The 27,284-nt window shown below is 34.7% G+C and overlaps 2 protein-coding genes across 3 annotated transcripts; both read right to left on the bottom strand.

Moving 5' to 3' along the window:
- Positions 1 to 1,630: 1,630 nt before the first annotated feature.
- On the bottom strand, positions 1,631 to 13,929 carry LOC131652726 (ADP-ribosylation factor 1). Of its 2 annotated transcripts, none has more exons than XM_058922671.1 (7): positions 13,806 to 13,929; positions 4,711 to 4,878; positions 3,979 to 4,049; positions 3,299 to 3,418; positions 2,710 to 2,828; positions 2,439 to 2,520; positions 1,631 to 1,889 (listed from the first exon to the last, which is right to left on the bottom strand). In XM_058922671.1, the coding sequence occupies exons 2-7, from the start codon at positions 4,856 to 4,858 to the stop codon at positions 1,884 to 1,886; spliced, it is 546 nt and encodes a 181-aa protein (XP_058778654.1). In that variant the 5' UTR covers positions 4,859 to 4,878; positions 13,806 to 13,929; the 3' UTR covers positions 1,631 to 1,883. The 2 variants fall into 2 exon arrangements, with proteins under 2 accessions (XP_058778654.1, XP_058778655.1); XM_058922672.1 differs by lacking the exon at positions 13,806 to 13,929 and adding an exon at positions 5,065 to 5,220.
- Positions 13,930 to 23,715: 9,786 nt separating this feature from the next.
- On the bottom strand, positions 23,716 to 26,724 carry LOC131652722 (polygalacturonase At1g48100). Its single transcript, XM_058922668.1, has 6 exons — positions 26,483 to 26,724; positions 26,110 to 26,241; positions 25,409 to 25,582; positions 25,100 to 25,307; positions 24,793 to 24,983; positions 23,716 to 24,566 (listed from the first exon to the last, which is right to left on the bottom strand). The coding sequence occupies exons 1-6, from the start codon at positions 26,666 to 26,668 to the stop codon at positions 24,180 to 24,182; spliced, it is 1,278 nt and encodes a 425-aa protein (XP_058778651.1). The 5' UTR covers positions 26,669 to 26,724; the 3' UTR covers positions 23,716 to 24,179.
- Positions 26,725 to 27,284: the final 560 nt, after the last annotated feature.

The raw sequence follows: 27,284 nt of genomic DNA, 5'->3' as shown, positions 1-27,284 counted from the left end.
TTGTCTCAGAGGACACGTGTTAAGAATTTTATAAATTTTTGTATATAACGGTCTACAAAGATATTGGTTGGCTCTAATTAAATGTCTCTATGGTGTGTTTGTCTTCTAATCGTCTAGCGTACTAAAACTTGGATGACCCAGTTCTCCACATATTAGGTCTTGTTCTAGGCTTACCTGTGTTTTGAATCGCATGTCGCACTAGGATTCAAGTGACTTGTTTTCCCTCATGTTGGGCCTGAATCACATGTTTCCTCTCAAGTTAAGCCTTAGCCCAAACTATATATATATATATATATATATATATATATATATATATATATATATATATATATATATATATATATATATATATATATATATATATATATATATATATATATAACTGACAAATAGCATCACTCAAAAAAAAATGACATTCGTGATATTCATGATATTGGAGTGCTAATGTAATTCGTGACATATAGCATCACTAAAAAAAAATCACAAAATTTTTAGTCTTTTTATAAATAAATAAAACATATAGTAGAAGGACATCTTTTGGTTGCAATAATCTTTCTAGAATTATATCTTTAAGTATGGTAAGTTTATCAATTGTAATAATTTTTCAAAAGATGAGAAACTTTTTAACACCGACTTTTCTCGAAGGAAAAAATTCTCCCTGTCCAATTTTTTTCCAAATAAAAACTTTTTTAAAAGACACAAAAATAATTGACAATTACAAAGATGAGAAAGGACTCCGGAAAATCAAAGAGCATAAAAACTTTTTCCAAAGCCGCAAATATATAGTCATCATCTATTGCTTTGAAACCATCGAACAATGTATTCTAATTAGCATCGTTGTATTTTTTGAAAACAGCGGAAAGATTTTGGTAATATAATTTGATGTTCATATTATTTAAAATCCCATGACTCTTTCAATATTATTGTCTTAACATATGCAGAATATTTCAAAATAATATCTTGTTTTAGTGTATCATTGATTCTTTGTTCATTTCTACCATTAAATTAAGATTGCACCATATAATTTTCAAGTTCTTATACTCAAGAGAGTTGATAAGAATAATTTTTGTAAAATTACAGCATTCTTTACTTTGTTTATAATTTTCTAGTTTTTGATTTAAAACAATTATTCGGGAATTGAAGAGTTTTATTTTCTACAAAGAAATTGAAGGATATTAAAGAGAGGGGTTTAACTTAATAGAAGTCACGTTTCAATGTTGCATTATAAATGCCTGTATGCACTTGATTCTCAAGAGGTCAGTGGTCAATTATCAACTAGTAGATAAAGACTTTGTCGAAAGATTGTAACATCATTTGAAAATTGAAATCAACTAGCAACATTTTATCAATCTGTTTGGCTTATAAAAAACCATTAGATATGAACTTTTCCCACCCCACAAGTACAACAAAGTACACTTTTTCAAATTGGAATGTGTATTTCCAAACTTAAACACAAGTTTTTCCCTGTTCTGATATGTATTTGAAAATCATGTGATATTAAGAAATGTGAAAAATAGGTGAAGTTGGTCTCCAACTTGTATGTTATCATGTTACATTTTTTCAATTCTGCTTCACCAATCATTAGACAAAACTATTAATGGTAAAACTCTAAGAACAGAAGGCACAGAAATATTCAACTGATGATGAAACTATTAAAATAAACATGAAGGCACACAAAAAGTGATTGCAAGAGTTCCAATTGTAGCTAAAAGTATTAGCTCATTTAAGCAATCATACAAACCCAAGTAACACTCAAGAGGATAATATTTCTAACAATCATTCCTCTATTACAACATTTACTTGAAAGGAAAAGCATCCTTCTTCAAGAACCCACCAGACTGACAGGAAATGATCAGATACACCCAAAAAATTCAAATGTCTCTTTATGCCTACAAAAACATAAAAAGGGTAGGTTAGTCACCAATATACAAATAATACATGCCATGTTATAAACTTGAGCTTAGGGTTTCTGTCTAAAAGCATTCATAGACAAACTTTTGAAGCAATACCAATAAATACTAGTTCAGCTTTCCATAAACTATATTTTTCCTGTTAACCTTTGCATGCCTAAACTAAGAATCTGTTGGGAGAGAGTTTTGGAGGGCTAGATTTCGATTTTAATATATATTTAAGATTTTTTTTAAATTGAAAGAATATCATAATATATGATCATAATATAACAATTCAATCACACTTCATTCATTTTTAGAAAACATATAATAGCTTACAGAATTTAGAAAAGAAAAATCAGTCACTCTTCCTAAATCCCCCTCCCAAACAGACTCTACAATTTGTTCCATAACAACCAAATGATGGAGAGTAGCCATTAGAGATTATAAAGTGGACAGTGATACAAGTCATGCAACTGGTGTCACCCACACAATATAACATTTTTATTATAATTAGAGCTACGTGCCCATTATAGCATTAAGACTTACCTTGCTTGCAATGTTGTTAGAAAGCCAGTCCAAACCCTCGTATAGACCCTCTCCAGAAGTTGCACAGGTGCTCTGAATATACCTGAAATAAATCAAGCCGTCACATTAAAATGCATCATTAGTTAATATGGTTACAGAACTCACAGAAGCTAAATCCACATGGCACATATATGCAACAGAAATATAAATCATCAATATAGGCAACAAGTTGAGCTAAGTAAAGATTTATATGTGAGAATTTATTTAAATGCAAAAGATCAGATTTTCATACCAGTGGCGTTGACGGAGTGAATGAAGACCAAGCTTGTCCGTTATTTCCGCAGCATTCATTGCATTGGGAAGATCTTGTTTGTTGGCGAAAACAAGCAAAACAGCATCTCTAAGTTCGTCCTGAAACAAAATTACCGTACAGGTTCAGGTACCAACATTCTATATAATGGGTAAACAAAAGAAATAAAAAAAATTAAGATGACAATCGTCCGCTAAGGAAAAGGTGAAGCCAAGCAAACCAAATAGTATGCATGATACTATGAATAAACAACACGGGGACAAGTCATTAAAAACACAAAATAAACCTAAATAAAAAAGGATTCCATTAAGACTGTAGAGTTTCTATCAAGGTCTCAAATGATAATTAAGAAAGCCTCAAACTGGGAGAACATCTAAAATAATGAATGTATCCTCGGAAAAAGTATTACCAAGTATACATGTGGATTAGCTTAGCAAGAAGAAAACCCCCCAAAAACAAAATATTAGATTTCTAGAGAACTTGTACCGTATGCAAAAATGAACAACATAGGATATGATATACAAAAAAGATGCAAGATAACAAAGGATGCATCGCTATAAAAATCATTTACCTCATTCAACATCCTGTGCAACTCATCCCTTGCCTCAACCACTCGGTCTCTATCATTGCTATCAACCACAAAAATAAGACCCTGAGTGTTCTGGAAGTAGTGCCTCCACAATGGGCGGATCTGCAGATAGAAACTAAAGTCAATCGAAAATAGCATAATCATTCATTATACTAATAAAGAATAAAAGACCCCAAAACATCATAATGGAATACACAGCAATAGGTCAGTAAGCCAAAATATAAAGCCATAAAACACAAGCCAAACTGAAAAGATCTGTATTCAAATTTCAAACATGAAAGAAAAATAAGAAAGGTTCACAAAGTGGTGCTAAAAATGAAACGTCATAGCAACATATAACATCAATTTGATCAATTGATGTGCATTAGAAAGGAAAAAAATTTCAGAAAACCAGAGCAAGAACGCCTCTATACTACAACCGAATCACTCCTCTCCCCCTTTTTACCTTCCTCTTTTATTCTTCACTCTGTCACTTAATAATAGTGAAACAGTCACATAGACCACATGCAGGTGCAACATCTCACATTATAAAGCTTGAATAGAGACATGACAACGAAAACGAAAACTGTTTAAGATTGTGAAACAGAGCCATGCATGACCTCTACCAGCTCTCTGTCGCCAGGAACAGACAAGTATAAATTGACACAGAAAAGCAAACGTACCTTGTCCTGACCCCCGACATCCCACACGGTGAAGCTGATGTTCTTGTACTCCACGGTTTCAACATTAAATCCTGTAGATAAAAAATTACTCCAATTATTTCATTCTATAGATAAAAAATTATTCCAATTATTTTATTTTATAAACATACCGCCATAAGATTTCGTAAGTACATTACAAAACGGGTCATATGGGCCTAATTGGTTAGCTAGCTGTAGAAAATACTGTTTCATCAAAACCCAATTTACAATGTTCAAACTCCCACGGTCATAAAAACCACTACCCAAATGCCCGAAATGCAATTTACTTACAGGAGTAACTCCACTCGCTTTTTGACTAGTATATGAGTAAATCCATAATTTACAAATGGCCTTTAACTAATAATTATTCTTTAGTAAGAACTATTTATCAAACTATCCTCTCTGGACACCCCAACCCACCCACAAAATTCAAAATGGAACAAATTCGTTTATTCATTTGTATATTTGTTAAAAAGAAATAATAAACAACTAAATGCCTCTTCGTCCCTAAACATAATACCCTTTGGAAAAAAATATCCTGTTAACGGGACCTCTCAGATTTTCAATTATTTCTATACCAAAATCTCCCTAATTTTATGTATTTGTTTAACATCTCTGTAAATCGTAATGGTGTGATCATTGATCTACATAATTATAACACAAGGTATAATAATTATTATTAGATGCGTAAATAAAAAGGAGAATTGAACTAACCAATGGTTGGGATGGTAGTGACGATTTCTCCAAGCTTGAGTTTATACAAAATAGTTGTCTTACCAGCCGCATCGAGACCAACCATCAAAATCCTCATTTCCTTCTTCGCGAATAACCTACTGAACAGCTTCGTGAACGTTAACCCCATCTTCACCAACACACAAATCGCTGATCCACAAAAACAAACCCAAGATCCACAATTCACAAATTCGATCAGATCCAAAAACAATTCGATGATTCAATCACACACACAAAAAAAATGAAAATTAACAATTGGTACATCAATTTCTTTCCGATCGGTGTTGTTTCGATGAACTGAAATTGGAATTGAAATTGAAATGAAATTGAAATTACCTCTTCTTTCCGATCTAGAGGTTTTTCTGAGAAGAGCGAATCGCGATTTGTTCTTGAGAGGAAAGAGAGAGAAAGAAAGTTGCTTATGTTTGCAACGTTGTTTAATAGTGAAAGAAAGTGTTTGTGATACGGCGTCGTATTTGAAGTTTGGGTGAAACGTCGTCGTTTTAGGTTGATTCTTTTGGTGAGTAAAGATTTTAATCTTTTTATACGTGAGTGAGTTTTGATCGATCAATAGTCAATTTAAAAATGCATGGTTATTCTTGTCAACCGGAGTTTTTTACACTATTTTTGAGCTTGCTAAATTTACTCCCTTCAAAAAAATTTAAATTAATAAAGGTAAAAGAATTGGGTCTTTTAAAAATGTAAAATGTATTATCATATTAATTGTACTTGTCACCTCCAAATTATACCTTGCACCCCCTATTTCATTATTTCAAAAATGTCTTTGGTGAAATAGAACAATTTTTTCGAACGAATTTCTCGTAGAATAAATGAAATTTTCGGTCGTTGAAATTTTTGGTAGTTTATTTGAAATTTTCGGTAAGTTTAATTTTTATCGGAAACTTCAAATTTACTACTGAAGCACCACACCCTCATTAACCTTCAGGTCCTCTACAATATGTGTCAGCACCATCCCCGGGTAAATATGAGGACCAGTGAAGAATGTACCAACGATGAGAATATGAAACAACGATGAGACATCATCCAATGTGATAGTCGTCTCCCCAAATGGAAGATGAAAGGGTGATATCAGGGTGCCACCGCTCAACAAAAACTTATAGGAGAGAGGCGTCAAGTATGGTAAATGAGCCTTCGACGAACTCCATCAGGATAAAGTCGATAACAATACGCCTGACCTGCTCAGGCATCTCCCCTTCTTAGAAGTTCTTCAACTTTGAGCCATGGGAAGCGACCTTCAGCATTAGACGAAACAAAATTAAAAAATAATCAAAAAAAAAAACTTTTAGATGCTCAATCGAGCCATAATGAATAATTTACAATAAAAAAATATAACATATATACCTCGCTCTGTCATATACGAAATGCAGCATGGTCAGCATATCCTGTGAACATGGACCTGTCAGTAGGTCCTCCTTGAAAGGCTTCATCAGTGTGAACTAATGGCTCTAGAGACGCACATGTCGTGGCTTCTGTATCAGCAGGAGACACCTTATCAACCGCCGCAGGCGCCTCCTCTACAACCACCTCCACAATGGGTACCTACTCCTCCACATGAGATACATGTTCCTCCACAGCTGATACCTTCACAGTTGTCGCCTCCACAATGCGTACATGCACAGTTGGCTCCTCCATAAGTACTTGCTCAGCTACATGCAGAGGTACAGGTGCCTCCTCCTTATTAGCAACTCTAGCAGTCCGACATCGGGGTACGCAGAATTGCGCCTGCTCAACAATCCGTTTACTGTGAGAATTGTTCGGAGGATGTCTTCCAGCATGTAGCAAGTAAGACTCTGCCTTATCTTTCCCTGGTCCTCGCTGAAACAAATAAATAAAGCGGAAAAAATAGCTAAAAAATGAACTACCAGAAATTTTGAAATTTGCGGTATTTTAAAAAAATGAACTACCGGAATTTCTGGTATTTTTTCAAAAAAAAAATTTGTGAATTTATACCGGAAATTGTTATTGTTTCGTGAAATTCCCGGTAATCGCCTCCAAATTTCTGGTATCGCCCTAGAATTTAAAATTTTCGGTAATCTCCTTTAAATTTTGTGAAATGGTGAAATTTTTTATTTGGGCATTTTGGTCTTTTCAAACAGTTTGGGAGGTGTGAGATATAACTGTGGGGTGACAAGTTAATTTCTTCCATATTTGGATGAAGTTTAAGGTGAAAAACTCAATAGTCCCTCTGCTCCTTTTTATAAGAAAAAAAATTATATTCTAGGTTCATTGTATAATCAATGTATCTGGATTATATAATATATCATATACATTAGTTATTCAACGAATCTAAAAAGTCAAGTTTCTCTTATAAATAGGACCAGATGGAATACTAAATCGATGATTAAATATTGTTTTGATATAGAACTAGGTGATGATCATAGAGGTTAAATTTATAGTGTATCGTGATAGTATAAGGCTTTCAATGCGGTGGAAAGAAATTAACCTATAAAGTTAGAACCTCAACGCTCTCAAGTCAGTAAAGATGTAAGAAATTAAGTTTGAATAGAGAAAGATCTGAGTATGTGAGAAATAATGTGAACCTCTCTTCAAATAAGATAGTTCGTTAACAACCAACACACGTGAAGGGGCGTGAATACAATCAGCTGGTAGATCAATCTAGACGAAGAAGATAGAATTCGAGGGAGGGTTCACTTGTTTGGTTGGGAAAATGGAAACCACATATCATGTGCCCTACCAAATGTCATTCACCGTTACTAGGATTTGTGCTTTTATAATCCTTGTGGGCGGTCCAAAATAGTTGTCCCTCAAGCCCTTATTCAATCCATGCATGGCAAGGGTTTTTTATGTATGTCCTTGCTCTGCCACAAAGTTATAGACATGGAGACCTTTGATGGGACATCGTCATCTTCGAGAATAGATGTATTAAGTACTTTCTTTGTGAGAAGTTGTAAGTTTAAAAGTGCGCCTAAGAGGGGGGGTGAATTAGGTTTTCAAAGATTTATCCGGTTTTTAGGATACTTGTACTTATTTTTCTGGTTAAGTGTTTGAAGGTTTTTGAATGGTTCTTTTCTTTTCTTGATAATGGTGATAAAGCGGTAAATTGCGGAAAAGTAAAGAACACAACGATATATACTGGTTCCCCTCACAATCCGAGAGTACTCCAGTCCCCTTTCAAACACGAAAGAGATTTTACTATTGTTAGATCTTTGTACAAGCCTATACCAAGACTCCTCCTACAATCTTCTAACAAAACCACCAAGAACAACCCTCTTGGATTTCAATAAGTCCTTAAGAGAACACCCTCCCTAAGGATACCTCTTGTTTCCAAAACTATGGACAACAAGGTTACACCTACCAAGAACAATCCTCTTGGATTTATAAACTTGATTATGAGAACAATCCTCTCACTAAACAACAACCCTTACTTCCAACAATCTTGGATAGCAAGTCAATAATAACAAAGAATATTTGAATAATAAATTTGATGAACATATATCAATCTATAAGATTGATCTTCTCTTTCAAGCAAGACAATTTACAATGATCTAATAGTGCTCAAGTGTTTATATATGAATGAGAAACTTTTCTAACAATGTGTAGAAAAAGTTTCAATGAAAGTTTATGAATGATGAACACTTTGTTTGAAAATATTTGTGAGAATAAGGTTTGTAAATTGTAATGAAAGAGGTGAATTGTAAATCTGAAATGTATAGTATTTATATGTGACTATATGCCTTTTAGAATGGTTGCATATTGATAGAACAATGCAATGGTTCAAGGTTTGAAAGATGAATTCGTTTGGGACAGATTTAACATGAAAAGTTGTGATCCTTCAGCAGTAATCGGTTACCAGAAGTAGGGTAATCGGTTACCCAAATGCAACGTTCATATTTTTCAAATTTTCAACACAGTAACCGGTTACTGAAACCTGGGTAACCGGTTACCCATACAAAAACCAGTGGGAATATTCTCAGTAACCGGTTACTGAAACCAGGGTAACCGGTTACCTCAGCATAAAATGTGAAAATGCATGTTTTTCAAGGTTGGAAACATATGCCATGCATATATAAGATTGGGCATGCATATGTATGAAATTTTATATGATTTTTTGAGCACTAAGGAACATCAATGTAAAAGGAATTAGCTTGTACCATTATGATATGAAGATCAATCAAACAAAGCTAATCTCCATGAAAGTTGCAATCTTGATCCATTTGTAATTTGATCTTTTTGCTCATCCTTTATTGATGTATACTCATGATAGTTGTCTTCATCAAAACATAGTATTGTAGAAGCTTGCTTTCACAGAAGCAGCATAACACAGCGAGCAAATGACACATATTCATATCATAGTCAACAATGATATTCCTCCTCTCTTTAGGGTGCTTGAGTGTTTTTCGAATTGTTATGGGCCAATCTTCCACATTGGTAGTGCATAATGAATGCATGACCCTCAATGTTTCAAGGGGGTATATAAGACTTTTGAAGTGTCCTATTTTCCCTTTTGACTGTTACTGACCTACGAAATAAAGTGTTTATTCTCCTTGTTTATTCCTTCCTAGAAATATTATTATTCGTGTGTTGATCAAGCTAAGGAGACTTCACTCGTCGGTTTCATCTCAATTATCTAATTTATTGTTCTGCTCCTAAGTTTTAGTATCTACCCATTTTTAGGGTGTTTAGGATGATAAGCGCTTGAGTTTGTTTTTAATCTTTATCAAACTTGCATTGGTTTCTTAATGTATTTTATCATTGTGATTACAATAATTTCGACTAAGAAGTTTGTTAAGACATTTTAAGAGTTTGGGTGAGTTCAGAAATATTAGAGATTGCTTCCATCTTCTCACGTGGTGAAATTTTCACTCAAGTAGTAATCGATGTTGGTCCATTAGAAGATTAAAGCGTGTTCCCCATAGAGAAGGGTCAAAGGACCTATGGTCGGTATAGGGGGAGAAGGATTCCATTCCATAGTGCTTATTCTCATATTTTTTCTACATTGGTGCGAATATAAAGGGAGCAAGTCGACTATGATATTATTTTTCTACCTCTTCAAGATACAAAGTGGTGTGAAATCTACAAATGATTATGACCTGCTTTCTTTGAGACAATATTAAATACTTAAAACTTACTTTAATAGTGTGAAGCATTTCAAGGATCAGTTCTTATTGGTCTTTCCTCTTAGTAACGAGGCTCGTGCAAAGGTATATTGCTTAGAGTCTGGCACCTTTTTTACATGTAAGGCCTTCTTTCATAAATATTGGACTCAAAGTCATATATTAACTGGATTCGAGATGTATCACTACCATGAGGAAGACTTGTTTGAGGAAGAATTATACTTAACAACTCAACTTGTGGCCTTTTATTGGGTAATTGGTTACACGGGCAGAGTAGTTCCATTCGACCTAGCCTCCTGAACTCGGTTAAAAAGATGCATCCAAACACGCCGGTTGGTGGACGCTAAATTTAAGGGGGGAAGAAAAAATCTTTGGTAGGTGACCTTGGGATTTTGTCCTTCTTACTTCTCTTTTATGTACTTCTTCTTATGTCTCTTATACTTTTACAAATACTGTGAAAAGTGAAGATGCATAGTGGAGGTTAAGGAATGAGATTCGGGAAGCCGCCTCTATGGCCGTAATTCTAAATACACCTTATGTGGGGGAGCTTTATCCTCAAATACGCTTGTCGGAACCCCCTGTTCCTTGGCCGTCGAACAGATCATGAAAATTACCTATGCCCGGGATCGCGGTATGATATGGGTTTCTCCATATTATGATATGGTAGTTGAAAATTTGTCGTCTCATTTTTAGGGAAAGGTGGAAAGGCTGGCCTCCACTCCTGAGTTATAAGAGGTTTGGGTTGAGAGTCATCTCCATAAGCATCTTCCGCCTAGGGTTGCATGTTGGTGGTCTTCTATACAAGTGGATCCAAACCTCGTGTTGATGGCACATTATGTTCCAAGGATAAATAAATAATTTCATTCTTCAATATCTAACAAATACCATCCTAAATTCTCGGGGATTTGTGGGGAATTTAGTCTAAGGGAATCAGATGGACTCGCTTACCATGCCTGAAAGGCGTCAATTATTCTGTCCTTTGGTACCATTGGTCGGGGAGATATTTTCTTTCCTGACCTCCTATGTCAATAGAGGGAGAAGTTCGAGAAACTAGTTAATGATCTTTTTGTCCACCATAATATGTACTTGGAATATATACATGGTGCTTCATACTCAATTCTAACTAGAGAATAGGCTTTGGAACCTTTTGGGTATTCTGGTCCTCTAATTGAAAAAGTGAAGAAACTCGTTGTTGAAAGACTATTGTGGTAGTTTTAGATTATCGTTTCCTCAGGGATTGGTGCGATATCACCGCCGTTCTATAGTTTATGTTGCCTTGAGTTAATGTTACTTTAGTTTTGGGTTTGCAAAAGATCATTAAATCACTTTAGTAGCAAAGAGTAAATTAATGAAAGTTCTAAGTGTTAAAGAGAAGTATCAAGACTTGATTTCATCAACCTATAGTTTGTATGTCTTCCCAAGATCATGCGTATGAAGTAGTTATCAATCAATATCTCACGTATCGTACGTCTATATCGTTCGTTTCCGCAACTTTATAGCAAGATTTACTGGATTGTTCAACCAACGATTTCTCAATCGATTGAACAACACAAATAACATTTAAAAACCGATACAAAGTGACTATCAACCATTAGTTCCATGTCTAGACCTAATGTTTGATAGATGATCTAGTTAGGTCGAGATTTAAACATTGTATTTCACAAACATTTTAACCATAGAAAGTTAAGATAAAGCAAACTACATCCTCTATATTGATTAACAACTTGTTCATACACAATATTTATAAGGAAAACATACAAAAAGTAAGGAAGATTACATCAAAGCCTTGACACAAAAGTGTTTAGCTATCCATTGACATGGTAGCTTGCACAAGAAGGAATGAAGTAAGGATAGCAAGCATCAACGGTAATTTCTCGACGATCAATGCTTCGATTCTTCGATTATAAGTCAAAATACTGAAATTAGGGTTCTTGGCTCTCCAAAATGGTCTCTCTTTCTTTTTTTCCACACAAGGACAGAACTGAACTATAAATAGAAAAACCAGAATCTGCGCAGCGTGCGTCGCGCGCCCTTTCTCGCGACGCACGCTCTTCATTAAATGATCAAACCGCCCAAGCGTGCATCGCGCGCTCTTCACCTCGCGACGCGCGGATGCTACTGACTTTGAGCTCCAAATGTTCCTTCACAGCGCGCGACGCGCGCTCTTAGCTCGCGACGCGCCCTAGAGCAGATGTTGAAATTTTTCCTTTGCAATAGGCTCAGTACTTCAATCCTCAAAATTCCCACCTAAAGAAAGAAAACCTGCACTATAAACACTTAAAAACAACGATTAAAAGAAAACAAAAGCTTAATAACTAAACTACTATTAGTTATTCCAAAAGAAGACGGGGTTTCATGAATATGCAATAAAAAATAGTCGAAAGGTACCAAATATAAAAGCAAATATTAACACAATTTGGCACCTAACAACTCTCCCCAACTTAAACCTTTGTTTGTCCTCAAACAGAAACACACAACGAAGAGATCACAAGCTAAGACAAGAAACATTTGGGAGGTTCACATTCCATGAGCACACAAGTAACATCTTACCCTTGCTAAATTAATACCATGATTAAAATACTAATACTACATACACATATGATGTCAACAATTTCTAGAGCAAAATAAGTTCAAGATTGAATCACAACCTACACACTTCTCTAGTAAGAGATAAAATTGAGGACCTAACACTCACACAACAATGTCGCCAACATCCAGAATTAATTATGCATTCATCTACACAACATTTATATAACAAGCGTACAAGCAAGAATCACAAAGACTTTAGGGTTGTAGCTTGGCTTGGTTAACAAGGAAGTGTCATTTCTCAAGGCCATTGAAACGAAAGGGACAATACCTAAGAGAGCATTCAAATACAATTACATCCACATATCCTTATCAATCAATCCCAAAAATTTATTGCTCAAGAGTTCACCTTTTTGATTTAAAGGAAACTAGCTATATACAAAGCTTTTTTTTTTCTTTTGCTTTTTCTTTTTCTTTTTCTTTTTCTCTTGAGCAATCACTTATTTTCTTCTCATCACCAATACAACCAAAATTTTTATTCTCCCCAACTTGAATATTACCACCACATAATCACGAATGCTCTCTATTCTAAGGCGAAAAGGAATCATTCCTAACCACATTTCATGGTACTCTTCAAGGTTAAAAGAAAGTCATCAAGATTCAGATCAAAAATCGGCAACTATAAACAAGGAAATGATACCGATTGAATCTTGGCAAAACGGCTCAAAGTGGTTATCAAATACTCACACACTCACCGGGTAGGTTATATTTGGCAGAGAAGTTATACTCGTAATGCGAAACAAAATGCTTTGATCACTTTCATGTTTTACACAATTAAATAAAAAACGCAAGATTAAACATAATAAACACGAGTTAAACGCGCATTGTTGGTATTCACAAAATAATATAAATATATATATACAATGGAAAGGCTCCTCACACTAATTTTAGTACTACAATGATTCATTATTGAACTATTTTTGTTAAAGAAAATGTGACATCTAATGTGTACAATTAAAAGCATCTAAATCATGGTATATTAAAGAAACGGTAAAAATGTACCTTGTACGTACTAATTTCACATTATATCATCACCGCCCCAATTGGTTGCAAAAAACTTGCTTCATCACGGAAGCACTTTCACAAGAACAGACAAAATTTAACTAAAATTGCAAAAATTTAATTAACTAAATAAAAAAAACTTAACTTCATAACATAATCCAAAAAGGCTTAAACTTAGCCTATAATCCAACATACCTCATCCTTACAAGGATGGCGCAAAAGTTTCAACTGAAAATAAAAATGCAAAAATTAAAAACTACACTATAGAGAAAACAAATACAGCTCACTCCTCCTTAGAATCAGAATCAAGATCAACACCTCCTTCCTGAAACTGAAATTGAAAGTGAAATTGAAATTGAAAGGGAGTTGAAATTGAAAGGGAATTGAAATTACCTCTTCTTTTCGATCTAGAGGTTTTTCGGAGAAGAGCGAATCGCGATTTGTTCTTGAGAGGAAAGAGAGAGAAAGAAAGTTGCTTATGTTTGTGACGTTGTTTAATAGTGAAAGAAAGTGCTTGTGATACGGCGTCGTATTTGAAGTTTGGGTGAAACGTAGTCGTTTTAGGTTGATTCTTTTGGTGAGTAAAGATTTTAATCTTTTTATACTGAGTTTTGATCGATCAATAGCCAATTCAAAAATGCATGGTTATTCTTGTCAACCGGAGTTTTTTACACTATTTTTGAGCTTGCTAAATTTACTCCCTTCAAAAAAATTTAAATTAATAAAGGTAAAAGAATTGGGTCTTTTAAAAATGTAAAATGTATTTATCATATTAATTTTACTTGTCAACCCCAAATTATACCTTGCACCCCCTATTTCATTATTTCAAAAATGTCTTTGGTGAAATAGAACAATTTTTTCGAACGAATTTCAGGTAGAATAAATGAAATTTTCGGTCGTTGAAATTTTTGGTAGTTTATTTGAAATTTTTCGGTAAGGATAAATTTTTATTGGAAACTTCAAATTTACCACTGAATATCAAAAATTTAGTGGTATACTGAAATTTTCGGTAGTATACTCATTTAGAATTTTTCAATGATCAGGATTCTGCTGACATATTTGGAGGATTTTGATTGAGCCAACGAATTTGTGTGGTCTATAATAAATCGTCATTTGTATAAATAGAGGCATATGTTATAGAAAAATACATCTCAAAAAATGTCTCTTCCTCAATTTATGATTAAGATGAAAGTGTTTTTCAACAGAAACAACCCTCCGGTTGAATTTAAGCTTCCATATGGCGCCACATCTCTCGCCGATTTGACAGACAAGTTGAATGAATTACTTCCTAATACTGATAACAGAAGGGTGAGGAAGATCGAGTTTTGTGAAGATTGAATTGATAGTAATGGAAGGGTGAAATGCAACTTGATTGAGTTGAAGACCGGCGAAGATGTCAAGGCTATGTGGAAATCATTTCACCGTATGATAACTAAAGGTCTGGTCTAGTTGCATGTGCAGATAACAAGATTCGCTGACGACATAATGAAGATGCTGAGACATCCGGAATCATTTAGTAGTACCTAGGTTTTCATGTTTAATGTTTTTAATTTATGTTTGTTGTACTGTTTTTTATTGTGCTCGTCTTTGAATCATGTAATCCCCAAAATATTATGCAACAAATAAATACGGTAATAAGAAGTCAGTGTTATAAAATAAACAAATACACGAAAAATATAATACAAGTAAAAAATAATACACCTACATAGGCCCCCCCACTAGCTATGTCGGTTATCCTAGATAAATCTGTAAAAACCTCACCATTCGAGTTTATCAAACCTGTGAAGTTATCTACAAGAACACCAATCAACTGTAGACAGTTATCCTGGTCCCCCACATGAGGGGGAGGTGGTGGTGGCGACACATCGTCAGCCTGTACAGAAACCATAGCACCAGAATGCCCTGGAACATCAAAAGACCATGAATTCGGTGGTATGAGGCGAGGGTGTGATATATTGTGATACCACTCCAAGTAACCATCTTCGCACTGTGAAGGATGCAGTATTGAAACTGCGCTAGATCTAATCTCACAGGCAGTGTTGATGATGTAGCTCTAAAACCATCTATCAATCCCACCAGCTGGACCTCAGGTACTAGACGAGGGATGCCCTGGACAAAACCAAATTGTCGCAGACACCTCTCAGGCAGGTGTTGATCCACGTGGTTCTCCCACCTCATATACCCTAAACACAATATTGCATGGTCAAATGGGCGATGGGGGCGGTGCACCGAGTATACTGTTCAGACGACGTCATCTATTGTCAACACATCAAGCCTCCTCATGTACTCCATAACACCACCACGAACCGACTGTCTTCCCTTCCATCTCCTCGCCAGTGGAGCACTCGTTGGGACACGTGCAGTCTCCTATCACAGAGCGGGGGAAATGCTCGTATATCCAGCACTGAAGAAATAAAAAAATGATTAATATGACATCCAACAAATAACTAAAAGACTTAAATAAAAAATTAAAATTCAAAAAAGAAATATCAGTATATCTGTAATAGGTTCAAATAACCGGCTATATGTTTGGTCTCAGGTTGGGAAGCAACTTCAAGTGTCGTGTATAGCTCAGACAATATTGCAACTCCCATAGCCCAGTTTGGAGTGTCTAGGCTACTGAACAGCTAAAGGAAGCGAACATATATAAGAACACCATACTTGTTCGCAAAGAGAGTACATGTCATTAAATGTAACATCTACACCCTAACGGCAGACGCATACCTCTATGCCGCCACAAGCTCATTGTACCTCTCCCTCATCCAAAACATCCGAAGGTGCAAGCCTCTATTAAAGGAAAACTCCTCAAGCACCACACCCTCATCAACCTCCAGGTCCTCTACAACATGTGTGAGCACCATCCCCATGTAAATATGAGGACCAGTGAAGAATGTACCAACGATGAGAATATGAAACAACGATGAGACATCATCCAATGTGATAGTCGTCTCCCCAAATGGAAGATGAAAGGGTGATATCAGGATGCCACTGCTCAACAAAAAGTTGATAGGAGGGAGGCGTCGAGTATGGTAAATGAGCCTTCGACGAACTCCAGCAGGATAAAGTCGATAACAATACGCCTGACCTGCTTAGGCATCTTCCCCTCTTAGAAGTTCTTCAACTTTGAGCCATGGGAAGCGACCTTCAGCATTAGAAGCTCCTGTAAGAAACAAAATTAAAAAATAATCAAAAAAAACTTTTAGATAGTCAATCGAGCCATAATGAATAATTTACAATAAAAAATATAACATACATACCTCGCTCTGCCATATACGAAATGCGGCATGGTCAGCATATCCTGTGAGCATGGACCTGTCAGTAGGTCCTTCTTGAAAGGTTTCATTAGTGTGAAATAATGGCTCTAGAGACGCACATGTCATGGCGTATGTATCAGCAGGAGACACCTTATCAGCCGCCACATGCGCCTCCTCAACAACCACCTCCACAACAGGTACATGCTCCTCCACATGAGATACATGTTCCTCCACAGTTGTCGCCTCCATAATGAGTACATGTAGTTTGCTCATCCACAAGTATTGCTCAGCTACATGCACGGGTACAAGTGCTTCCTCCTTAGTAGCAACTCTAGCAGTCTGACATCGGGGTACGCGGAATTACGCCTGCTCAACCATCCGTTTACAATGAGAAAAGGTCGGAGGATGTCTTCCGGCCCGTAGCAGGTAAGATTCTGCCTTATCTTTCCAAGCCTGAGTTTCTGCTCTATCAACAAGTTTTCCCGCAACAGAATCGTCTCAACCCCTGGTCCTCGCTGAAACAAATAAATAAAACGGAAAAAATAGCTAAAAAATGAACTACCAGAAATTTTGAAATTTGCGGTATTTAAAAAAAAATGAACTACCGAAATTTCTAGCATTTTTTCAAAACAAATTAAACTACCTAAAATTTCTAAATTAGCGGTACAAAAGCCTTAAAAAAACACTGGAAATTTTGAAATTTCCGATAAGAAATATCGAAAATTATTACTGTTTCGTGAAATTTTCGGTAATTGCCTCCAAATTTCTGGTATTGCCCTAGAATTTAAAATTTTCGGTAATCTCCTTCAAATTTTGTGAAATGGTGAAATTTTTTGTTTGAGCATGTTGGTCTTTTCAAATAGTTTGGGAGGTGTCAGATATAACTGTGGGGGTGGCATGTTAATTTCTTCCATATTTGGATGAAGTTTAGGGTGAAAAACTCAATACTCCCTCTACTCCTATCTACTCCTTTTTATAAGAAAAAAATGTATTTTCTAGGTTCATTGTATAATCAATGTATCTGGGCTATATAATAAATCATATACATTGGTTATTCAATTAATCTAAAAAGTAAAGTTTCTCTTATAAATAGGACCATATGGAATACTAAATCGATGATTCAATATTGTTTTGATATAGAACTAGATGATGATCAGAGAGGTTGAATTTATAGTGTATGGTGATAGTCCAAGACTTTTAAGCGCTATCAAAAACAGAAAAAAGTGCTATTAAATAGCTTATTTGGCGTAGTGGGTGGAAAGAAATTGACCTATAAAGTTAGAACTTCAACGCTTTCAAGTCAGTAAAGATGTAAGAAATGAAGTTTGAATAGAAAAATATTTGAGTATATGAGAAATAATGTGACCCTCTTTTCAAATAAGATAGTTAGTTAACAACCAACACACGTGAAGGGGCATGAGTACGGTCAGTTGGTAGATCAATATAGACGAAAAAGATAGAATTCGAGGGAGGGTTCACTTGTTTGGTTGGGAAAATGGAAACCACCTATCATGCGCCCTACCAAATGTCATTCACCGTTACTGGGATTTTGTTCTTTTATAATCCTTGTGGGCGGTCCAAAATAGTTATCCCTCAAGCCCTTGTTCAATCCATGCATGGCAAGGGTTTTTTATGTATGTCCTTGCTCTGCCACAAAGTGATAGACATGGAGACCTTTGATGGGACGTCGTTATCTTCGAAAATAGATTTAGTAATTACTTTCTTTCTGAGAAGCAGCATAACACAATGAGCGAATGACACATATTCATATCATAGTCAACAATGATATTCCTCCTCTCTTTAGGGTGCTTGAGTGTTTTTAATTGTTATGGGCCAATCTTCCACGTTGGTAGTGCAGAATGAATGCATGATCCTCAATGTTTTAAGGGGGTATATAAAGACTTTTGAAGCAATATTTTAAAAATCAGACCGGACATCAAAACGGTGAGGGTACTGGGTCACTGGTTTATTGGTCGAACCACTAGGTCACTGGTCGAACCGCATGACTAAACCGGATTAAACCGGATAACTCGGTTGAATAGGCTGGTCATTATAACAAAACTTTATAGGTATAAAACATGTCGAACATGATGATTCAGTCTCTACAATATATAATTGGCACTTAAATTTTAAAAAAAAATATCATATCCTAAACAAATTCAACAGTTCATAATTTAAATTCAAATTTTAAACATATGTATCACACATAATAAAATAGTACAAAATTACAAAGTATATATTTGCAAACAAAATTTAATCGCAAAATAATATAATTGAATAAATTATAATAAAGTAACTTCATTGTCTACTAATTTTAATTTCAAATAAAATATTATTTCAATGTTGGTATCTCATTATTCAATATCTAAATCATCTGCAACAAAATTAACCGCATTCGAAACTTTTTTTTTGTTTTTTGTTTTTTATTTTTTTATTTTATTTTTATTTTTATTTTTCATTAAAATAATTAAAATGATGTTGTTTTAAGTTTTTAAAATAAAAAATGCATTTAAACCACCAGTTCTGGAAAACCGCCGGTTTTTCCGGTTTACACCGGTTTTAACTGGTTCACACCTGTTCAATAACATATCCGATCCAGCAATCAAACCAGACCGGATATCTGGCCGGTTCCCAGTTCAACCGGTCCGACCGACTGGTCCGGTCCGGTTTTTAAAACATTGTTTTGAAGTGTCCTATTTTCCCTTTTGACTGTTACTGACCTACAAAATAAAGTGTTTATTCTCCTTTTTTATTCCTTCTTAGAAATATTATTGTTCATGCGTCGATCAAGCTAAGGAGACTTCACTCGTCGGTTTCTTCTCAATTATCTAATTTATTGTTTAGCTCCTAAGTTTTAGTATCTACCCATTTTTAGCGTGTTTAGGAGGATAAGTGCTTGAGTTTGTTTTTAATCTTTGTCAAACTTACATTGGTTTCTTAATGTATTTAATCATGGTGGTTACAATAATTTCGACTAAGAAGTATGGTAAAGACATTTCAAGAGTTTGGGTGAGTTCAGAAATATTAGATATTGCTTCCATCTTCTCTCGTGGTGAAGTTTTCACTCAAGCGGTAATCGATGTTGGTCCACTAGAAGATTAGAGCATGTTTCCCCTAGAGAAGGATCAAAGGACCTATAGTCGGTATAGGGGGAGAAGGATTCCATTCCATAGTGCTTATTCTCATATTTGTTATCGTATTCCTTTCAACGATTTTGAAGTTGGTGTCTTGAATCATCTACTCATTTCCCCATCATCGTTCCACCCTGTGATTTGGGCATTCGTCTAAGTTTTTCAACATTGGTACGAATATAAAGGAAGCAAGTCGACTATGATATTATTTTTCTACCTCTTCAAGATACAAAGTGGTTTTAAATCTACAAATGATTATGACCTACTTTCTTTGAGACAATGTTAAATACTTAGAAACTTACTTTAATAGTGTGAAGCATTTCAAGGATCAGTTCTTGGTTTTTCCTCTTAGTGATGAGGCTCGTGTAAAGGTATATCGCTTAGAGACTTGCACCTTTTTTACATGCGAGGACTTCTTTCGTAAATATTGGACTCAAAGTCATATATTAACTGGAGTCGAGATGTATCACTACCAGAAGGAAGACTTATTTGAGGAAGAATTATACTTGACAACTCAACTTGTGGCCTTTTATTGGGTATTTGGTTACATAGGCAGAGTAGTTCCATTCAACCTGGCCTCTAGAACTCGGTTAAAAAGATGCATCCAAACACTTCGGTTGGTGGACGCTAAATTTAAGGGGGGGAAGAACAAAATCTTTGGTGGGTGACCCTGGGATATTGTCCCTCTCACTTCTCTTTTATTTAATTCTTCTTATGTCTCTTTTGCTTTTACAAATGTTGTGGAAAGTGAAGATGCATAGTGGAGGTTAAGGAATGAGATTTGGGAAGCCGCCACTATGATCGTAATTCTAAATACACCTTATATGGGGGAGCTTCTTCCTCAAATGCGCTTGTCGGAACCCTCTCTTCCTTGGTCGTCGAACAGATCATGCAAATTACCTATGCTCGGGCTCGCGATATGATTTGGATTTCTCCATATTATGATATGGTAGTTGAAACTTTGTCGTCTCATTTTTAGGGAAGGGTGGAAAGGTTGGCCTCCACTCTTGAGTTAGAAGAGGTTTGGGTTGAGAGTCATCTCCATAAGCATCTTCCGCCTAGGGTTGCAGGTGGGTGGTCTTCTATACAAGTGGATCCAAACCTCGCGTTGATGGCACATCATGTTCCATTGTTAAATAAATAACTTCATTCTTCAATATCTAACAAATATTATCCTAAATTCTAGGGGATTTATGGGGAATTTAGTCTAAGGGAATCAGATGAACTTGCTTACCATGCCTAAAGGGCGTCAGCTGTTCTATCCTTTGGTACCATTGGTCGGTGAGAGGTTTTCTTGCCTGACCTCATATGTCAAGAGAGGGAGAAGTTCGAGAAACGGGTTAATGATCTTTTTGTCCAGCATAATATGTACTTGGAAGATATACATGGCTCTTCATACTCGATTCTAGCTAGAGAAGAGGCTTTGGAACCTTTTGGGTATTCTGGTCCTCTAGTTGAAAAAGTGAAGCAACTCATTTGAGAAGCGGCTGAGAAGGGTTGAGCTTTAGAAGAAGTGAATTAGTCCTTAGAGATTTCCTGAAAAAAGACTAAGAAGCTGGAGAAGTCCTTGAAAGACCCTCAAGAAAAGCAAGAGAAAGTTGAGAACGGTCTTAATGTAGTACCCCAATTTTGTCACAACGTTTTTATTAACTGAAGCATTTGCATCATCGTTCAGTCGTTCACGCATTAGTTCAGTAAAAGTCAACATATGGTCAAATTTCGTTCCATTTAAAATCCAAAAAAGTATTTAATTGCATTTTATGCATTTTCATTCACTACCATCACCTCATGCATTATGTGAAGTCGACCACAGATTCTTCAATATCAATATGGAGAAGTCTAATATTGTTTTCTCTTGCAACACTCCTTTTACCACTACAAGGAAAATCCTTGCTAGCTCTAGCTTTAAAGAAATTGTGTCGCTCGGCGCCTATTTGGGAGCGCCTCTTACAGGTAAAGGTCCCAAAGTTAAAGACTACAAATATCTAATGGAGAAGGTTCCGAGAAATCTTACCCTCTGGAAGAGTAAGTAGTTCCTTTGCAAGGAGAGTCACTCAAGCTAAGGTTGTTATAGAGGCATTGCCCACCTATACGGTGATGATTGTGGCGGTTCCTAAAACTCGCATCAAAGATATCTAGAAATCTCAAAGAGCCTTCATATTGGGTGAGAATGAAGGCAAGAATAATCTTCACTATATATTCGTTGGAGTGATATCACCACACCTAAAAATCATGGGGGCTTAGGCCTTGGAGACTTGGGAGTTTTGAACCAAGCATGTCTTGCTAAGTTGGGATGACAGCTGAAAACCAAAGGTAACTCAGTTTAGTGCAGCATATTGAGAAGCAAGTATATTAATTTGAATCAAAGAATTACAGGTGTAACAGCTAAACCTTATGATTCCAGTTTACAGAAGAATCTTGTTGGTCTTTGGCATAATCTGGATGTGTTGTGCTATTGGAAATGAGATCATGATAAGAAAATGCAAGCTTTGAAATATGTGTGAGTTGAACATGGGTTAAAGACCAAGGATAAATTTCTGCATCAAATCATTGACGGTGATCCAAATACACATGTTACAGATCTTGTCACTGATAATGGGAGATGGGATTAAAACTTCCTCAATAGTTACTTTGACAAAGACATTTTAAATAAACTAGTGTGTTTTTTGTTTGAGCCTTAGCCCTCGAAACCTACTAAAAAAATGTATCATTTTACAACAACAAAAAAACTAAAATATGATATTATTTCTCTACCTTCCTTTTTATTGGGGCTAATTTTTAAAATTAACACGTGACCTCTAAATTGTCAGGAACGACCCGACTCTAAATCTTTCCTCCAATATAATTTTTTAGGGAGATTTTGATTTATAAATAAAAATAAACATTTCAAAACTCTCACCACCTAAATCCATATATTCTTTTCATTCAATCATTCTTTTTTTAAATCCTCCCCTCCATTTTCTTCTAAATTCCCAAACAAAACTAAAAAGAAATAATTTTTCTTTTATTGAAGGGTAAATATTTTCCATTCAAATTGAAGCATAGCTCATCGTGACAAATTGCTTAGCAATGTTTAAAAATTCAAGTAAATGTCACGTGAAGCAAGTTATCATAGGCCTATCATGGATAGGTTTGAAAAATATGACATACCCAACAAACATATTATACTGTTATTATTCTTCCTTTATCACATTATTCAATTTTTTTTCATGAGATCAATTGTTCCATTTAAATATATAAACATAGATGCTTGTACATCTTCTCTTCAACCCTTCTTTAAATTATATTCTTGCTGTCTTTCTTTTTGAGGAAATTATATTTCTCATATTCTAAAAATATATACAGTGCGATGGACCGGCACTTCAAATTAAAGTGCGTTGATGTCTTATGCCGATAAAATACCGACAATATAAAAATTAAGAAAACATATCTATAATTCTTTAGATGTGATTTATGATATTCGTCAATGAAAATATAACAAATATATTTTAATATCATTTAAAGAGTGAAAATAAGAAAAAATATGCATGTCATACTTTTATGAATATTGATTTGTCGAGTATCTTGAATTTGAGAGTTATGGGTTCTTCATAAAAGTATATCTAATTAACTTAGTAGGATGTACGATTTTGACACATAAATTGGACAATAGTTTATGTTAAGTATTCACATTTATTCACTTACTTAGGAGACGATAAGTTGAGATCTCAATCCTTTCATATTAAACTGTACCATATCCACATAACACATGAAGTAACATGTGAAATTGCGTCTCTTTTTCTTTTTATATAAAATCTTGTCAAATTTATAAGATTTATCATTTGCACCTTGCAGAGGTAGATAAACTCTTGTTTCATACTTTTTATAATCAAATCAAATAGAAGTATTAATAGAATGAAGACTTTTCATTAAGCACACAATTCACACTATGTGACGAATCATTACATTAATCACAAACTAATATGGAAATCAAAACAGCAACTACCTATATATGTATAATCTTAATTTCCCTAACACGCTTAACCAGAGGTCCTGGGTTCGATCCCGGCCCTGGGCATGCAGCAGTGTTAAATCTCTTGAGGGAGAGCTTTACCGCCTATATGGTCCTACCCGGCTCGAGGGATTAGTCTCTGCAGTTGCGCGCAGAGGATACCCCGGTTTATACCAAAAAAAAAAATTTCCCTAACACGCTTAATTGGAAACCAAGATAACAATTTTCTATATATAACCGATATGCTAAGTACAATAATCCTTATAGAACCAAAAACAAGACAATGGTACGTTGACATTTTGTGAAATAGTGTAACATATTTCAGTATTAAATACCGATTCTGACTCTGATATTGATACATGTCAGACACTAAACACTTTTTAATTATAAATCAGCACGAACTTTCTTCGCTCGAAATGATTCCGCCCCTTGAAGGATTCCCTCTTTGAAGACAATCAACAGGAGGAACAATTTGAGTTTTCAATTCACCAAATGCTTCCCAACAAAAAGGAACATTTGACCTTTGACTTGATTCTAGCTTTATGGTATCAAGTGTTATTCCTTTACAAGGTAAACTATCACTACATGCAAAATAAATAGGCTCTTTAATATATGTTCCTTTTATATTCACATAATGTATGCTTGATACTGCAACCGCTGATGTTGCATTATGACACCTTCCACCATCACAATAGTATTGATCAATTGTTATTGGAGTTTCAACTTCTGAAACTTGAATGTTTGAGAACATGATGTTTTGGACAGAACCAGAACCTCCCTGTCCAATTCAAACACAACATTAGAAACTATGAAGCACGAAGCACGGATTTTGACACATACATCTGATATAAGATGGACATGTTGATCTTGCTGATATAAAAAACATACTAATGTCACAAGAGTTAACGAGTATTAGACACCGATTCAAAGAATGCAAAAGAAAAAAAACATAATTTTGAAATATTTATCGGACATGTGTCATACGAGTGTTTGGTGAAATTTACCTGCCATGTTTTGATTCTAACACCAGTCAAAGTGTTTTGGATAGTAACATCACGAACCGTGACATTTGAAACACAAGCTTTTGTGTTTTCTTTTCCAAGACTTCCAATGCTAATTCCATGACCAGGTCCACAATTCACATTATGCACCAATATGTTAGAACATCCAGTTTGTACAGACACACAATCATCACCTGCATGGTGATCAGTTATGTCAAACACCAATTAATCAACATTGGTGATAATTTTAAAAAATAATTAAGTATAATTAGATGTGTCAGCGTCATACAGACATCAGAGTCTTTCTTACCACAAGCGAGTGTGCTGCTATAGATGACAACATCTTGAGAATTTTGCAGATGAATTCCATCTGTGTTAGGACTATCACCAGGTGATGAAACTGTTATATCAAAGACTTGAACATTTGTGCATGAATCAAATTTGAGATGAGTTTGTTGACTGTTCTGAATTGTTATTCCAGTAACTGTTACAACATCACTTCCATAAAACCTTAGTGCCTACAATATATAAAAAAATCAGACTATTCCCTCGAGCCGGAACTACAATATACGGTAAAATTTTCCTTCAAAATATTTAAGACAGGAAGAATTATGCTTACTGTTGGTTTGGTTTTTGGAAGATTCCCGTTGCCATTCCACCAAACAGAGCCTTGTCCATCAATGACACCTTTACCTTTGATTGTAATCTTGTTTAGCTTAGTGAATTCAAGCCATTGCAAAGTACCTGAGCCCCAAGCTGAAGAGCTTGTAGGAGCAATGATTTTTCCATCTAGCTGCATTTGTTTTCATAAACATAATATTGTTAAATATTGAGTTATAATTTTATACATTTTTAGTGTAAAAATATTCAAATCAAATTCACCTCATTCACGCATTCGTCCATTCACAATCATAATCTAAGTTTAAATGTGATTTTTAATTGTTCAATATAAGAATATTGAATTTAAAATTTTAAACTAATAATCGTATGTGTAATTTTATGTAGTCATAATTAAAAATATTTTAAACTAATAATATTATTTTATTTAAATTATTAGTATTTTTAGAAAGTATATTAAGAAATTGTATAGTAAAACATATTTTAGACTCAAAGCCCTTGTCTTATTGGCTTGGCATTAGACCGGCCTAGATGATTAGTTTATAAATGTAAAAAATTTGATGAATTAAATTCTAAAACATTAAATTCTAAAGCATTAGACCTATAAAATACATATTAAATATAGTGTTTTCTAGTGTTTGCAATGTCACATAAAGTGCATGAAAATGTAAGAAAAGTGAATAAGACAAACTCAAAATTCACCTGAAAAACAATGTTTGGCTGACAATTAGGGCCAGAGAATGAAATTGGTTTTACAAGAAAAACAGAACCAGATGGAACAACCATTGTTGAAGCCTCAATCTTACAAGCAGCTGCCCATGCATCTTCAAAAGCCTGTCATTTTGTAAAAAGTGAAAATAGTTCTAAGTAATTGAGTAGCTATGAATAAAAATAATCATAAACATTAATAAATTTAAAGTGTATATGGGATAATCGTGTTAGAATCCTCTACAACTATTTTACGGTATAATAATCGTAGAAATCGTTAGATTAACACTTTTCACCCTCACATTAAACAACTGTCAGATAGACAGACAAATAAATAGACAAACATAATAGTCTTATTTTGAGTCACCTTTGTGTCATCAGCGCGTCCATCACCTTTCGCCCCAAAATCTAACACATTAAATGTAGATGAGGCAGCTTTGAGTTTTCTCCAACGGTTGATTTTTGTGGCACTACAACTTTCAAAACTAGAGTACATGATCAAGAAAGCAATGGAAATGATCAATGAAATGGTGTTTATATTCATAGTCTTCATTTTGAAAGAGAGGGGTGTACAAAAAGTGAAAGGTTGGATTATTTGAATAGAAGAGATTTCTTAAGTTGACATATATAAAAATGGAAAATGAAGATGTATTTATAGAGAAGAAAAATCACTATGCACACATGAGCCATATAGTAAAGGTTCATGCATTTGATATATTAATCTTTTTATGTTTAGATTTAACTCACATGTTGACATTAGTGGTTTTTTTTAAATTAGTATGTTGAGAATACTTTTTTACTACAAAACATACACTAGCCGTTTTCAGGTTAAAAGTTTTTGTGCCATATTATGTTTTTTTTCTCAATTCAAATGATTCGGTTGACAATATATATTTATGATATGTTGTGTGTTAAAAAAACAGACTAGAAATTAAAAATAAATCATATAAGATATTTCTTTTGAAAAACAAACAAAATCTTAATTATTTGATTAAGGTTTTGCCTTAGAGTGGGAGACTTATGAGTGCAAAACAAAATATATTATTGAGAGATTTGTTTTCTTATTCATTGGCTTGATTCGGATTCATTTTCTTTAAATATAAATTTATATTATAGATTTAGAGTTGTTTTTGAATTCTCCTCATCACAAATCTCATATATATATATAT

Source organism: Vicia villosa, linkage group LG2, assembly GCF_029867415.1.
Source record: "Vicia villosa cultivar HV-30 ecotype Madison, WI linkage group LG2, Vvil1.0, whole genome shotgun sequence".
Lineage (NCBI taxonomy): Eukaryota > Viridiplantae > Streptophyta > Magnoliopsida > Fabales > Fabaceae > Vicia > Vicia villosa.
This window is presented reverse-complemented; position numbering and strand designations above follow the sequence as displayed.